Source organism: Rutilus rutilus, assembly GCF_951802725.1.
Source record: "Rutilus rutilus genome assembly, chromosome: 3".
NCBI classification, from domain to species: Eukaryota; Metazoa; Chordata; class Actinopteri; order Cypriniformes; family Leuciscidae; genus Rutilus; species Rutilus rutilus.
In genome coordinates this window covers 17,865,208-17,881,992 of record NC_140211.1, presented here as the reverse complement: position 1 = coordinate 17,881,992, position 16,785 = coordinate 17,865,208, and the positions used below count along the sequence as shown (strand labels likewise).

At 39.6% G+C, this 16,785-nt stretch overlaps 1 protein-coding gene across 3 annotated transcripts in view; it reads right to left on the bottom strand.

The window, feature by feature from the left end:
• The window catches only part of exoc6b (exocyst complex component 6B), a 95,975-nt gene that overhangs the window by 29,002 nt on the left and 50,188 nt on the right, over positions 1 to 16,785 (bottom strand). For 2 of the 3 annotated variants that reach the window (XM_084403439.1, XM_084403440.1), the window contains exons 16-18: positions 13,829 to 13,940; positions 10,023 to 10,157; positions 9,706 to 9,885 (exon numbers count right to left, since the gene is read on the bottom strand). In XM_084403439.1, the coding sequence (XP_084259565.1) occupies positions 9,706 to 9,885; positions 10,023 to 10,157; positions 13,829 to 13,940 (427 nt within the window). Of the gene's footprint in view, positions 1 to 8,195; positions 8,226 to 9,705; positions 9,886 to 10,022; positions 10,158 to 13,828; positions 13,941 to 16,785 lie in introns of all 3 variants that reach the window. The other variant, XM_084403438.1, reaches the window with a different exon arrangement.

Sequence of the window (16,785 nt, the reverse complement as noted above, 5' to 3'; positions counted from 1 at the left end):
AGAGTCAGAATCTGCTGCATTCTGGTCTCTAATATAGTCTCCATGAGCACACACAAGAAATACTTTTCATATTGTATTTACAACCACAAGAGTCAATGCTTACATGCAATCTCACAAACATAAAGAGGGGAGCTTAGCAGCACTATGGTGCATATTTATGCCGGGAGAACCACAGTGCTGTTTAAACATCAACACACGTTCACCGTCACACACGCTGATACACACACAATTCAAGCTCCAAGCCGAAAACCTCAAATATGCCCTTGTCTGCCGTCCAGCGCCTTCCTGACAATCAGGCTAATACTTTAGGGGAGATCCAAAGCTATTAATATGACACTAAACCTGAAAGAAAACAGCAGACTGGAGGGCCAAGAGTCTATGTGGGATTTTTATCTGATGGGGTCAAAAAATAAAAACAAAACACCATTATACAAGAGGACTTCCTGCACATTGGAAACACTCAGGCAATAAATCTAGTGAAATGAAGGATGAATACACAGTAAATCCTTATAAGAGAGAATGAGAGGTCTTTTTTATCCCTTTTCTGTCCATGTGTGATGGGTAGAGAATGGAAGGAAAAACAGCAAGACAATGCCCTCTTTGCTTCAGTCATCTCATCCTTTCCTCTTCTTCTGTCTCTCTCCATCTCACATGGAAATTCCACTGTAGACATTTCTTAAATTAGAAGCTACTAGCATTAACTAACTAACTGACTAATTCTCAGGTTCGGTCTCTGACAGCTTAAAGGCCTATGGTGGGGACAAAAAATAAATAAATATATAAATATAATATATATATATATATATATATATATATATATATATATATATATATATACACACACACACACACACACACACACACACACACACACACACACACACTCACCTAAAGGATTATTAGGAACACCTGTTCAATTTCTCATTAATGCAATTATCTAATCAACCATTCAAATGGCAGTTGCTTCAATGCATTTAGGGGTGTGGTCCTGGTCAAGACAATCTCCTGAACTCCAAACTGAATGTCAGAATGGGAAAGAAAGGTGATTTAAGCAATTTTGAGCGTGGCATGGTTGTTGGTGCCAGTCGGACCGGTCTGAGTATTTCACAATCTGCTCAGTTACTGGGATTTTCATGCACAACCATTTCTAGGGTTTACAAAGAATGGTGTGAAAAGGGAAAAACATCCAGTATGCGGCAGTCCTGTAGGCGAAAATGCCTTGTTGATGCTAGAGGTCAGAGGAGAATGGGCCGACTGATTCAAGCTGATAGAAGAGCAACTTTGACTGAAATAACCACTCGTTACAACCGAGGTATGCAGCAAAGCATTTGTGAAGCCACAACACGCACAACCTTGAGGCGGATGGGCTACAACAGCAGAAGACCCCACCGGGTACCACTCATCTCCACTACAAATAGGAAAAAGAGGCTACAATTTGCACGAGCTCACCAAAATTGGACAGTTGAAGACTGGAAAAATGTTGCCTGGTCTGATAAGTCTCGATTTCTGTTGAGACATTCAGATGGTAGAGTCAGAATTTGGCATAAACAGAATGAGAACATGGATCCATCATGCCTTGTTACCACTGTGCAGGCTGGTGGTGGTGGTGTAATGGTGTGGGGGATGTTTTCTTGGCACACTTTAGGCCCCTTAGTGCCAATTGGGCATTGTTTAAATGCCACGGCCTACCTGAGCATTGTTTCTGACCATGTCCATCCCTTTATGACCAACATGTACCCATCCTCTGATGGCTACTTCCAGCAGGATAATGCACCATGTCACAAAGCTCGAATCATTTCAAATTGGTTTCTTGAACATGACAATGAGTTCACTGTACTAAAATGGCCCCCACAGTCACCAGATCTCAACCCAATAGAGCATCTTTGGGATGTGGTGGAACGGGAGCTTCGTGCCCTGGATGTGCATCCCACAAATCTCCATCAACTGCAAGATGCTATCCTATCAATATGGGCCAACATTTCTAAAGAATGCTTTCAGCACCTTGTTGAATCAATGCCACATAGAATTAAGGCAGTTCTGAAGGCAAAAGGGGGTCAAACACAGTATTAGTATGGTGTTCCTAATAATCCTTTAGGTGAGTGTGTGTGTATATATATATATATATATATATATATATATATATATATATATATATATATATATATATATATATATATATATAAATATAAATATATAGACCACTTCTCAACTAACTGCACTTTTCTAAACCACATCTATCCAACTATTCCAAGGTTGTTCATTACATTAACTATGGACACGTTTCACTAAGTGACATGTTTTGCACTTGTGCTATCCATCTTTTTACAAAATTAATGGCACTTCGCTATATATTAAGATTTATATTGCAATGAACTTCATAGAGTTTTAAGAGTGTCTTACGTTTCTAAATACTTTTCAGGGCTTGTGAGCACAAGATCTAACTGCAGCAGCAGCACAGCCCCGACATAAGGTTGTTCTTACAGAATCAGAGGGCAAGGACTGGGGAGGGTTGGCATCACCACAACATCAGCTGGCCATATGGCTGTGAACCTCACTTCAGCTTCTTTGTACACAGTCATGTAAAGTATAAAGTACACACACATGCACCTGACCGACAAAGACCTGAATGGTTCAGGTCAGGTGGGGTCAACAGGAAAAGCTCTCCCCTCCTCTCTCACTCCAAAAAGAGGATGGAGGCGTGTGATTGTGTCCTGTGTAGGGTCAGGCCCCATGTGAAATTGCTATAATCCATCTCCACCAGCTTCTGAAATACCTATGGCCTATGTGTTAATCTACAGTTGGCATGGATATAATGAGTAGAAAACTGTTTTGTGCGTTCAACGTGACACTTAACATATAACGTATACAACTACACACATGCACACACATTGCAGTCATATTCAGTCAGCCACTAATCAGGCTGAAGCACTAACTAGGTGATTATAGATGATTAGAGTGCATGCACTGCACTGCAGTGATTAAAAAATAAACACACTTGTTTTCCGGACTCCTGTCTCTGTATGTTTAATAGCCATAATAAATCACAGAGGCCAAAGGAGTAAGGGTTGTTTCTGTTCCTCATGGTGGAATGAAGACACACACGGGTACCTGTCTCCTACTGGGGACATTCTCATCACTCATGAGTCATTTGGTCTGATTGGAGTAAGGCGTTTGTAAATGTGGTGAGCAAGAGTCATATGCAAGGATTGCACAATCTGGGCAGGGGTGAATAGATTCTCTATTTCCTTATATTGATATATCTGTATTCATTTATACGTGCATTCATATTTTCTGCTGCTTAACTGAAGAAGCATTAAACTTTTGAAACACACATTCATACTGGACAATAGCAAAGAAACCACGTGAGAGAGACTGAAATTGATTAAATTATAATTCAGTTTTTATCCAAAGCAACTTATAACACTATATTATACAAGAAAACAAGTAGTGTGCTACTACACCAAATTTCAACTGAGAACTCCAAAGTACATGCAGAAAAGTGGAAACACTCACAAGAGACCAAGCCAAATATACAAAATATTTGCTTTTAATGACCCTTCAGGATCAATTAACCAATCAAAATATAAGAAGAATGATATATTGGGAAGAAGAACAGATTAAACTTGGTTAAGGTAAAATGACAAAATGATTTGGCAAGAAAGGCAATCTCCAGCATATCATGGAATATGGGTATTATAGTATTATGCAAAAAAAAAAAGCATAGAAAAACAAAAAGCCCACAAGAAATACAGAATACATTGACTACAATGTAATCAGTTATTAATATTTTGTTGGTTCTTTTTTTTTTTCCATTACAGCAGCCATTCTCCTGGGTATTGACTTTGTGCATATCGTGCTTAACTTCTTTCCAAACCTCCTTAAATTCTTCTCAAAGTTGAGCTTCATTGGAAGACCAGCATGACTTATCACAATTCAGGGTTTATAATTTCCCAAATGTTTTCAATGGCTTTAAGGTCAGGGGACTGATGAGGCCACTTGAAGACTTAAAAATGCTGAGCATGAACACTTATTGCACGCAACTTTGTTGCATTTGTGGTGCGTTTGGGAGCGTTATGTTAGAAAATACATAATTTGCTCTCCAAACAGATCCTCCATACTTGGCTACATAGTGTTCAGCAGGATTCCCAAGTATCAGTCCATTTTCAAAGAGCCAGCAACTTCAAACACCTGCTGAAGACATGGGTCCCCAATACTATTATGTTTCCCCTGCCGTGCACCACGCATGCTTTTAATATTAAAACACTCCAGTCATCTCCTACGAAAATACCTGACAGCATACAATGCTAGGTTGTTAAATTTTTACTTGTCAGACTGCAGAACATGGCTCCAGTCTTCCATACTCCAATCTTTATGTTCTTTGGCAAATATAAGGTGTTCTTTTTGTTTGCAGTTGATAAAACTAATAAATGCTTTCTTTACTGTTATACAACCTCTCAATCCAGCCTCTTGTAGCTGTTGGCTTACAGTTCAAGATGAAATTGGAGGTTTCTCACAATTGCACGTTTTATCCAGATCTTTAGAAGCTGTTTTGAGGTGGTCCCACATTCAGGTGATTTTCATCCTTCTGTAAAAATGCTCACCAGCCACAACACTTTACATTCTGCATGGTAGTGGTCTCACTGAGCTTTGAAATAATTCTGTTGACATTGTGACCATTCACTAGCCTGGAAATCCAGACCTAAATCTGAAAGATTAATGGTCTGGCATTGACTAATGAAAATCAGCCAGCTCGAGGGACGGCACCAAGCATGCATTTGAAAATCTCACAGCACGCAATTGGATAACACTACGACCAATCTCAACAAGCCCCATACGCTTAGCTATCAGCGGAGCTAACTGGTAGATTAGACTCTTGCCGTGTCCAGTCGGCAAAACAGCAAAAACGGCCTTCTTGCAAAGGAACGATTCGAGCGCCGTCTTCTGTTCCTCTTTTAGATAAAAAGCCAAGTCTAACTCGTTCATTGTAGCGGCAAAAGCCGTTTCAAACAGCTGGTGTTCATCCATAGCCATCTTGCAATGTTTACTAATGACTTCGACATCACAGCACTGTCGTCATCTTTAGCTCACCTCTGGCCCCCCTATATCAGATAACCCGATGTGATTGGTGCAGCTCGGATAAAAGGGCTTATTTAATGAGTATCATTACTCGACGCCAGAGTAAACTCGCTGAGCAAATTCAACTTGTGCTCTCGCGAGAACTCTGAATTTCCAGGGTAACCATTCACATCCAGCACGAGCAATATTCAAAAACAATTGACCAAATGTAACTATTTTAACAATTTCCTCCTTGGTTGCAGAGGAAAGCTCCTTCCATTTGGCCATTTTCACTAAAACCCACAAAATCAATACATGTATGGTTGAATCCCAGCTACATGTATAAATCTGAACAGATTAGCTACTTTCAACACATAAACGTTAGAGCCTACGTTCAAAGATATGTGTTTAGGGCCTGATTTAAACAGTTCTGCTTCGTGTGGCACACCCCTCTCACAGTAGCACATTTGTTTTACAGTTCAGGGCAGGGGGATGTTAACAATTAGCTCAGGGGCTCAAAGGAGGGAGCGAAAATCAAAAAAAGGAAAGAAAGTAGGAAAGGGTGCAATGAGTGAACAGTTAGAGGCCGCTTGCACTCCTCCTCTGCAGTCTCCAGTTAATTAAACAAAGGCTCATCAAAGCCCTCATTAAAAAATACTCAGCAATTGGCTGTCAAAATAAACAGAACACACGGTACAGTGAGACAGAACGAGAAACAATAATAAAGCAAGAAACAGAGATAAAGAGGAGGAGGAATACAAGAACAAGGGGTTCTGGACACTGGGCCAAGGTTAGATTTCTTAATAACAATAATAATATGTTTGAAACGTCACAACACTTCTACAAACGGCCCCAACACGCACCACATGCGGAGGACCCCTGAGAAAACTCAGCATGGAGTGTGTAGGCTCTCTCAATGCACTCATATTTCAAACGCGCCGACTTATTTATGCAACACACACCGATCCCTGTTTGCAAAAACAACGAATGTACACTCACGACATCCTAACGAGAAGCAGAGATTATCGCTTGAGGAAAACCGATGCCTGTCTGCGCTGATTACACTCTGGTCGGAGGAAGGGTGATAATATGTGTTGGACTTCCCGACACCATGCTGCACTGTTCCAGCATTTCACAAACACAAAGGGAAAACAAAGACAGCAGGCCAATGAGTTTGGAGCTCAAATCAGGCTTCAAGTAAATAATGACAAATAGTGTTCGCCTTACAAGGTGCTTGATGAGATTGATATGGAAGGCCTCTCTGTTACCTCAGGGTTTCCACAGCTACATTACAGAGGGCCAGGAAGCATATAAAAAAAAATCCAACAAACATTTTAACACATTGCTTTGGAAATGAATAAAAGAGCTGTTGTAAAGGCTCTAATAAAAGCCAGGTAAAATTTTCAGAAAATCAGAGGATACTGTGTGTGATAAAAATACTAACAGCAGTTGTGGCTCCCACTTTTTGGAAGGCTTTTCAAAGATTACCTGCTTGATTAAAATCCCTCATTCACACTAGACGTTCAAGTATATTTATGCAAATTTTGGAACATAGCATTAAAATGCTGGAACATTTTTCCAAATTTGAGGAGGATAAATGTTTTATTCTGTATGAAGACATGAGATTTTGTTTACTTGAACAGATGAGATGGAAAGGCTGCTTTATATGGATTGTTTTTGCAGTTTTTTTAAATGAAAGGTATAATTTAATTTAATTTAATTTAATTCAGAATGAAACTTAGATGGAAAAACATGTGATGATAGTGATATGCAGCAACAAAGAAATGTTCAAAAGTTTGTGGTCGGTAAGATTTTTTTTGTATGTTTCTGAGAGAATAAACAGTTTATTTCTAATAAACAGTTATATTATTAAATATTGTTGCAATTTAAAATAACTGTTTTCTGTTTTAATATATTTATAAATGTAATTTAATCCTGTTATGACAAAGCTGAATTTTCAGCAGCCATTACTCTAGTCTTCAGTGTCACACAGTCCTTCAGAAATCAGTCTAATAGGCTAATTTGGTGCTAAAGAAATATTTCTTATTGTTATCATTAATGATTTTGATAACAGTTGTGCTGCGTAATGTTGTGTGGAAACCGTGATACATTTTTCAGGATTCTTTAATAAATACAAAGTTCCAAAGAACAGCATTTATTTGAAATAAAAATATTTTGTTACATTATAAATGTCTTTACTGTCAAAAACAAAATCGTACTGACCCCAAACTTTTTAACGCTAGTGTAAGTCACTGACATTCAATGTTGGTGATTTAAGGCAACACGAGCAACGGCAACAATTGATGATATGATGAAGCTGTACAGAGTTCAACTTCCTTCAAATGTACAGCAAAGTAAGCACGACTAAAAATGGGAGAGCTTGATACTTTCAAACAGCAAAAATCAAGACTTTGAAACAAAACCACTTCCAAATTAAACAAACAAAGCCAATTCTACTAGCAGATAGGGTGGACGTCTATGTTATGGCTGCATCAGACACTACAAGATAAAGCTCCTCATATGAGCTGCCACATTTTCAGAGCATTTTGCCAACATCAGCTCAATAATGACAAGTTAATGCAACAGAGACACAATGAATATTAAGCTTGCACACAAAGGTTTTATGGATCAGATAGCAAATACACTCAAAATGTCTGGCGGAGACTGTCAGTCTATGACCAGACCACCATGTAGAAACAGAATGTTATGGCAAATAGGCAGCTCCACAATCCAAAAGTGCCCTGCCAGTCATTCAGTTCCATCAAGAAAAACTGTAAATTGCCATCACATGATGCTTTAAGTTGTCGGTTCACAGTTTTATACAAACTTTAAGAGGATTGTTTACTTTGCATATAAATCTACGTAAGGTAACGTTATCGGTGCAAGGCACACAAAAATCTCACCAATTATTATCTGAATTTTATGGTAAAAGTCTACAAACAAACACCAAGAACCTAAGGGACAAAAAAAGCACTACTGTCACAGCTTCAGACGCCTCATTTGTGTTCCATAACAAGCATTAAAATGCATCCAAACAGCTATGAGTAGGTCAGATGAACACCAGGCAGCATGCGGAAGTACTGTGACGAGAAATGGCCAAGGTTATAGCTGAAGTTAGACCACACTGCAAACATACTCACCGGTAGTGTGGCGTGCTCTATAGAATTGCCCTACAGAAGATAGATAAAGACAAAATTTAGGTCAAAGGTCGAGTTTATGACTCCCCCGGGTTCAAATGTGAAGTCGGTCAACCACACTCTCCCGTATCAACTTGGCCGAACAGTTTACGATCAACACCGAAAGTCCCTCTGAGTGTCAAAGATGGTTTGTGGTCGGGTGAGAGAGGCCGAGCAAGCGAGTGTGACTGATGGGACTGTGGCTTTGGAGTCATTATCAGAGTTTTTGGCTATGAAGTTGATGGCAGGGTCGCTTCCACACACACACAAACGGTCAGTTCTTGACCTTTCCTGAAAACCATCAGGAGTGTGAACTGGGGACATGGTGAGGTTGCACAGATGGGGCTGAGTGAATCAGGATGCACTATGTTCACATGTAGAGCTGGAATGTGCAAACTCAATAATATAAGCAGGATCGCTTGACTGTACATCTGTGGTTCGCTGTTATGCGTGTATGTGTAGATGGAGAAAGTGAGACATTCAGCCTGACCGTAACCTGACCTGGGGTCGTACAAACATTGCCCCCTGTTGGTGAAATTCAGCCAACAATGTGAGCGCTGTTTTACAGTGGGCTGAAAGGGTCATACTTCTCTCTTACTGAAAGCTTAGAAAAAGGGCAGTCAGGAATTTAAGAGATTACAGGAGCGCAGGAAGCAGCATTACCGCCACCAGCCCTGGATCAGAGACAATCCCAGCCAGTCATGCCGACACGGAAAGGTGTTTGGTTGAGGCCCGTAGGAGGGAAAGCTCTTAAATACTTTGATTGTCAGAAATCCCTCATGACAGGGGTCAGGACCGGGCTGTGCCAGTGCTAAACTTCCTTCACTAAAGCTGAGACCTAAGGTCACGCCACACAATCTCTTTAACTCCATGTCAGCTGAGCCACACATACGCTTGCAAGCCCAGAACACTCCAATTCTCTTACTTGCTATGACCCTACTTAGCTTTCTGTTGAAGTTCAAGTGTACTGTGAGGAAAATCTTCTTTAAAGTGATGGAGTCAAATAGGGGAGACAACTAAAGCTCAGTCAGAAAATGCTGGGTACAGGGATGGATTATGGCCCAGGCCAATAGAGCCTTAAATTATTATTAATTTATTGATGTATCTAAAACTGATGCAAATAAGCAACAGAGAATAGCAGTGCGTGTCTGAGAGCTGTTTGCAAAAAAAAATTGCCTTGCTGTCACAGCAATAAGTGAAATGCCAAGTTGCAATTGCAGAATGTAAAGCCACTATTAAAAGATTCAATAACATCTTAACCCCCTGAAAACTTCTTTAAGTTCTTGTATTGCACAGTGTTTAAAAAAAGCTTGTGCTGTATGCCCATCTTTTTCAAGGTAAGGTGAGTTTAAGATGGCGCCCAGGATCCTCACAGAACCATAATCTCTCCTTGGCTGGGTACAAATAATATGCAATTAAAAAGCATTCATGTAATCTATGTCCAAAAAAATGTGTATGTGGACGAAATACTCACGGGCAGGTGAGTGAACACTGCAAAGGTGCTACAGAGGAAAGCAATGAGGTCACTCAGGTAGTCACTGGCCTGTCCACCTCCCTGTACTGCCGTCCAATCATAATCAGCCAGCTGCAAAAACTGGTCAATCTTTTGATTCAGGTTAGTGTAGATCTCCTCTTCAGCAGCATGCCTTGCATCCTATTACAAAGAGAAGCAAAGGATGAAGAAAGAAAGAAAGAACTAAACAGGCACAACATGCATGTTAAAAATACTAAATAATAATTCATACAATCAATGGGGGGAAGGGAATGACACCACAAGCTGCAGGTTTCTACCTTGAAGGTTGAGGTTCCATAGAGTTTGGTGGCATTAATGGTGTCAGGAGGCACGTTGGTTATGTTGGAGATGAACCCTTCTAGGTAGTGACAGGACTGCTCCAGGTGAGTGGTGTTGACGATGATCTGAACCAACTTTGGGAATCAAATGTGATTCAAATTAAGACTAATCCATTTTTGACTGATACAGCACAATTAGTTACTTGCGTAAAAAAGAAGATTTGTACGCTTTTTAACTATCAGACTGAGCTGAAAAAAATGGTGTAGATTTACTTAGGAACAATTTTAACTCAGAAACTGCTAGTAAATTTCACAAAGAATTACAAAGAAATGGCAGGTAACACAATGCATTTAATGTGAAATTTTGAAGTAGAAAGACTGAAACAGAATTTTCTTGTAAAACCTATTCCAATAATCTTTGTTTTATAAAGGGTATGCATTGACGTCACTTTGCCCCCTTAGCCGGACTGAGTGGCAAAACATCCTGCAACATGACAAGCTTTAGTAGGGGAATTTGCAAAAACGGGAGTCAAACAAATGATTATCTGCTTAAATAAAAGCAGTTGGACTCGACAGTGATCCTTACAACTCACCAAAGAACCAGTGGTCCGTGTTGGCCAGGAATCAGTTTCCTAACATTTTTATGTGCCAGGGAAATACATAAAGCAAAGCATGTGAACGCTGCATCTGCTGTATCACTATAAATACAAAATAGGTAGACCTAAATCTAGATGTACACTTAAATCATTGTTATATATTGTCATATCACCCAGCCCTAAAACTCGTTAAAAGCACAAACACCAGGTTCACACATACTCCGTTTGCAGTATGTTTGCGGTGTGTTGCAGTACGTATGTGATGCAGGAGCAGCACACGCTTAGTGTGCTTTCACATATTCCGCTTTTGCAGTGCGCAACTGATCCGCGGCTGTATACCACAAACACAACATTTATTCATTATTTTCATTTAAAATCCAAAAGTTGCTACTGAAAATGTTTTGTCAGCATTGCGATTCTCTTTGTGCACAGTACAGTTATACAATCTTTCATAGAAGTATTCAGGTTTAATCACACTAAATGTAAATAATGTATTATTCAATGCATTACTTCTATATAGATTTATAGGCCTATATTAGGTTGCTCCAGCAAGTAGCAAAACATTTAAATGCACTTTTCTTATGTTAAAAACACAAACATTTTAAATTAAAACTTTAAAAAAGAGCCGACTCTCGCACCTTTTCTTTTGTATTTAAATCTTTATATAAGAAATCCTGCGGGTCATAAAGAACTAGTTTTTCCACCTCCACATAATGAGGTCGCCTGGTTGAGGTAAGGTGTATTTTTCTTTGCCTTACCATGGGCAAAAAGCCATATGTTGACTGTGAAACTGTAGAGTTTAATAATATGCATTTATGGTGAAATTACTACATTTTCGTGCCAATCCATGTCTATTTTTATGTGAACAATGCGCTGTCACTTTAATTCAGCACAGCAAATCTCGATGCATAAATGATCGCTGCACTGCTGCAGACGCTGTTCCTGGAACGCATTTCAGGACCGCATCAGTGAGCAGTGAAAACGCTCTAACCTGTTAACATGGGCACGAAAAAAAATATGCACTGCAAACGGAATAAGTGTGAACCTGGCATAATAGACATAACATTATGACTGTCTATAAAGGTGCTTGGAAACATTGTGTATTGTTCAGCGCGATACAAATAAATTTGATGAAATACAAAATTCAAGTTCAACAGCAACACTGCCACTTAGTCTTTTTGCCACTCAGTAGGTGTAACTGCAGTGACATCATGTGCATACCCTCCATTTTCAAATAATGCTTTGAAATTATTAGGCTTTAATAGGCTAATAGGCTTTGATTATAATATTAATAGGCTTTAAAAAAAAAATTTTTACAGTGTACATTAAGGTTTAAAAGTTTGGGTAAGTAACTTTTCTTTTGGAAGGAAATTTCAGCAAAGATGCATTAAAATGTGTCATAAGTGACAGTAAAGACATTTAAGACGATTCTAATCAGTAGAATGATTCCTGAAGCATCATGTGACACTTGAGACTTGAGTAATGGCTGCTGAAAATTAGGCTTTGCCATTACAGCATTAAATTAATTTTATAAATTATTTTAATATATTAAAAAAAGAAAAACTTATTTTAAATGACAGTAATATTTCAAAATATTCCTATTTTTACTGTATTTTTGTTGGTCTTGGTGAGCTTAAGAGACTTTCAAAAACTTTCAAAAAACTCCAAACTTTTGAGTGGTAGTGTTTATCACTTTTTAAACAGTTTAAACAGTTATGTTGATAGATTAACATTTTTACATCTAACAGAGCTTTTCTTTAGTAGTAATGCAGCTATTTTTAATCTGAACTTTGTAAAACCACATAGTACGGTCATCAAAGAGAAAATCAATGTTTGGCTTCAAAAAGCTCTATGTGGGAGTAATTCTAAAGGGGAAAGGGTACGGAGAGGAAGTCAAGGGTATAGTTAAAGGGACAGAGAGGGTTTGTCTGTGGGACGGAGACCTGTAGCAGCTCTACGTTTAGTTAGATGGTCTGTGGTGCAGAGTCTGAGGTCCACAGGCAGGGCAGGGCTGTCAGCAGCAAGGCGCTGATGCGCATTGGTGCTAATTGAGCCCAGACCTTTAGCTTGGACCCGCTTTTCCCTCCCTCTCTCCAGTCATGGTGCACTGCGCAGGGAGGGAAGCCTGATGCAGAGCCCGGGTCACACTTCCGCACCTCCACCAGATCCGGGGCAGGAGAGGGGGAGGAAGGAGCTTGATATCTGATCTTGTGTGTGTGTGTGTGTGTGTGTGTGTGTGTGTGTGTGTGTGTGTGTGTGTGTGTGTGTGTGTGTGTGTGTGATGGTAGTAGTAAGACTAGACTTTGCTATGCAAACTACCTGAAACCAATAATAAAGCCTTTGCTTTTTCAAAATACAACACTGAATGTCTTTCTTTCTTCCTCTGCTATTCTTTCATCATTTTCTCATCAGTGGCACTCATCTGAACAGAACACATCTGGATTTGAGGGGTTATAAACAGACCTGACTGCAAGCAGAATCAGCAGATCGGAGAAGAAACTAACCACATTTGAGCGACAAACACGGGGAGAGTAAAGCAGGGATGGAGTGAGAGCAAAGCGGGGAAAAAAAAATGACACATGCTACCAGCCAGTGACAGGTCATTTTATCTGCCTGTCACTGTTGCGAACAATCTGCCTCAGATTGGGCTTTGACCTGAAATGTTGTTTAGATATAGCAACTTTTATATAAAACAACTTTTAGGGGTTGTTTCATTAATAATAATGAAAAGCTGCTGAGTCTGATCATCAATGTAGTTGGACTTTTTTGTGAGTGCTTCTTTGCAGGCAGACAATAGACTGGGTAAGATAATAACATGCTATAGCTTGCAAAATGTAATTCTTCAATTTCACATACAGTACATAGGCAGTTGTATTATATATTTGAATGAAAAAAATTGGCGTGTAATTAATAATCTATAGTAATAGTAATTAAAAATCTGAGCGACTGGTATTCACTAAAACTGCAGTTGTTTCCCATCTTGAGTGAGAGAAAAATGGTACTAAAGGGGTCTGTCTACAAGATGTGGATATAATGTGACACAAGAACAGTTTTCCAGTGATGTCTAGCATCTTGAAAACTGAGAGTCCAGACAGAGACTCTCTGTTGAGGTTGGATTGAAACTGAGACAGCAAAGGACATCAATAAAGAACAACATAGATGTGTGCAAATAATCACAGACACAAATGGAAGAGAGAAAAAGAACCTCACCTCTGCCAGTCCTACGTTTTTCTTCTTTATGGCATACTGTAGGCAGTGGCTAAGGGTCCGTGTGAGCAGGAGATTTGTGGATTTACGGATCATGTCATCAATTTCTGTTGAGCTGAACATGAAAATTCATCTAATTAGGAATACAGTTATAAATGCACATTTATGTCTATAATGCAAATCCATAACCACATATTCAGGATTGGAGGAACATTGTGGACCGAGTGTAACGGTATGGGGTTGTGTCTTGCCCCACCAACACCAGATCCCTTATATCCTTTTTAGATATAAAATATCTTGCATGTTTTCAGTAGTTTTTTTTTTTTTTAAGAAATAATACTTTAAGCAATAATGCAAATTTATCAGAAAACACAATAAAGACATTTATACTGTTACAAAAGTTTTCCATTTCAAATAAATGCTGTTCTTTTAAACCTTCTAATTATCAAAGAATCCTGAAAAAAAAATTATTCCGTTTTCCACAAAATTATAATAAGAAACGCACAAAATCAGCATATTAGAATGATTTCTAAAAAATTATGTAATGGCTGCTGAAAATTCAGCTTTGCAATCAGTAAATTACATTTAAAAGTACATTAAAATAGAATTTTAATTATTTAAAATTGTAATATTGCTGTTTTTCTATTTTATCAAATATATCAAGCCTTGGTGAGCAAACACATAAAAAATCTTCCTGACAAAAAGACTTTTGAACTGTACAAATTCTGAAATTGCTATATGCATTTTGTGCTACTGGTATCGTTGAGCTCTTATAGCGGTGTAGCAGTGTGAATGATTTTCTTTCAGACCCAACATAAGGAGTGCAAAATCACAAGCAAGATGTTTTTGCAGTCGTTCTGAATCACAGAGAGTCCTATGTGCTCTAATCTCAGCCTTGATACTCCACCTCCTCTGAGAGAAAAAAAGAACAAAGTGGAACCAAACAGATGCAAGATTCTAAGATGTACACATGAACACTCACAGACATGGGCGGGATTTAAAACCACTCATCAGGGCCCAATAACACCCTCTGGGTTTCAGTAAACGCATGTTCCAAAAACCAGAGAACAACCACACACAGATATTACGGTTTAAATCAACACGAGGGAAAAAGGGGGATATCACTTTTCTTTATTCTCCTTTTCAATGATGGGGGTGGGGAGGAGTAAAGGGGCTAATTTTGTCAGCCAGCGGTCCTGTGCTTGTTAGTACGACTGCAGCTGCATCTTCTTCTACATCCCCCCCCACTCCACAGACTGGTTCAAAAATAATTTAAAAGAGTAAAAAGAAAGAAAGGGACAATATGTCTCAAACGTGTCCATCAATATGAGCCAAGGCCCAGGGTGCAATAGTTTTCCCCCTCGATCTGGGCAACAAACGCATTCCTCGCAAATTACTAAATCGTCCCTCATTGTGCTGAGAAAAGCAGAGGAGGAATTTGAAAAACGTTCCTCTCCTCAGCGGGGGAAAAAACTCGGAGCTCTCTCCGCTGACTTGGCAAACAGGAGAGCAGAACGCAGCAGAGAGTTGGGAGGTCAAAAAAAAGGGAGAAATGGAGGTGCTATTCAACCACAAGATGCTGAGAAGTTGCTTGCAGACCTACATACAGATTATAATATTAGCATCAACTGTGACGCTGCAAATTCATGGTGACTGAGATATTTTTTGTTTTGTGAATTTTGTTCAAATTTCAGCAAAAGGAATGTTAGGGTACAGTCATCAGTTAATGGATTTTGAATACCGTAACACAGCTCTGATCTTGAACATTACAATATGAAAATGTTCCTAGTATAGCGTTGAACCTCAACTAGGGAAAGTGATTGCGGACTGAAAGCGAGGCATTGGTCTTTTGTGACAATCTGGAAACTGACAGTGTCTGGATGAATCCAAAAGCCTCTGGCTATTCCTCATTTTAAGAGGGAGGGGGCTGCAATACAGAAAGAGAAATTGTAGTCTGATTAAACACAGACGTTTTACTGGCATTTACGTTTGATTTATTCATCCATTCAACTCTCTCACTTATTCAGTGAAAATTAAGGTGGGGGTTTGGTCTGATAAACAATGATCTGAGAGAAACAGATGAGAAGGGAACCAACGGAGACTGAAAATGTCCAATTAACTTCATTGGAAAAAGAGAAACTAAACCGAAGAAGAACGCAAGACAGCTACGGCTCCCTTCGGTTAGCGCAGAACGTATGTTTATTAGCTATTCAACCATCACAAAAAGTAACGTTTCAGCAAGCTTTAACTCAAGGGTAACTTCAGGTTAATATGGTAAATGCACATTTGCAAAGCGGCTCTCATGAGGGAGGTCTAAAGTTCGCTGGACATGCATTGGAGGAGTCACATACATTCCTGACGTCTGGTCTCCAGGCACCTGCACATGGACTTGAGCCCCTTACCTCCCCCTCTGACCACATCTCATCTTAATATTAGTAGAGGGAGACCACAAGGACTAATTGCCTCCGGTGGACTAGTCTGGGTAGTATGCAGAGCTGTTCTTTTGCTCCTTTGGTGTGTCAATCCCAGGTTTCCGTTACCAATAGCAACAAGCTTTTTTTTCTCTACACCCTTCCATACATACACTACACACATACCCAGCATCCTGACCCCACCATCTGAGACCTCTGGTTGCACGCCATCTGGCCACCTGCACTTGTGCTAATAGGGACCCATTTTTACAAATATGTCAAATACGAAAAAATCCAGTGAGTCGAGCCATTATTTGACAGTATTCTTAAATTAGCTGTGTGTATGGGGGATTTTGGCTTGATCTGGAGCCCTTGGACCCCACACGCCGAGGCACGGACTACTGCGAGCGCAGCCAAAAGAGGTCAAATGTTTATTGTTGAATTTTAACTGACATTTGAGCGTGGGGACCGGCCACGTTCTGAAAACCACATAGAACATGACTGGTGGAAGTGAGGAGGCAGTGAGTAGCCAAAGTCTTGGTAGGGGTC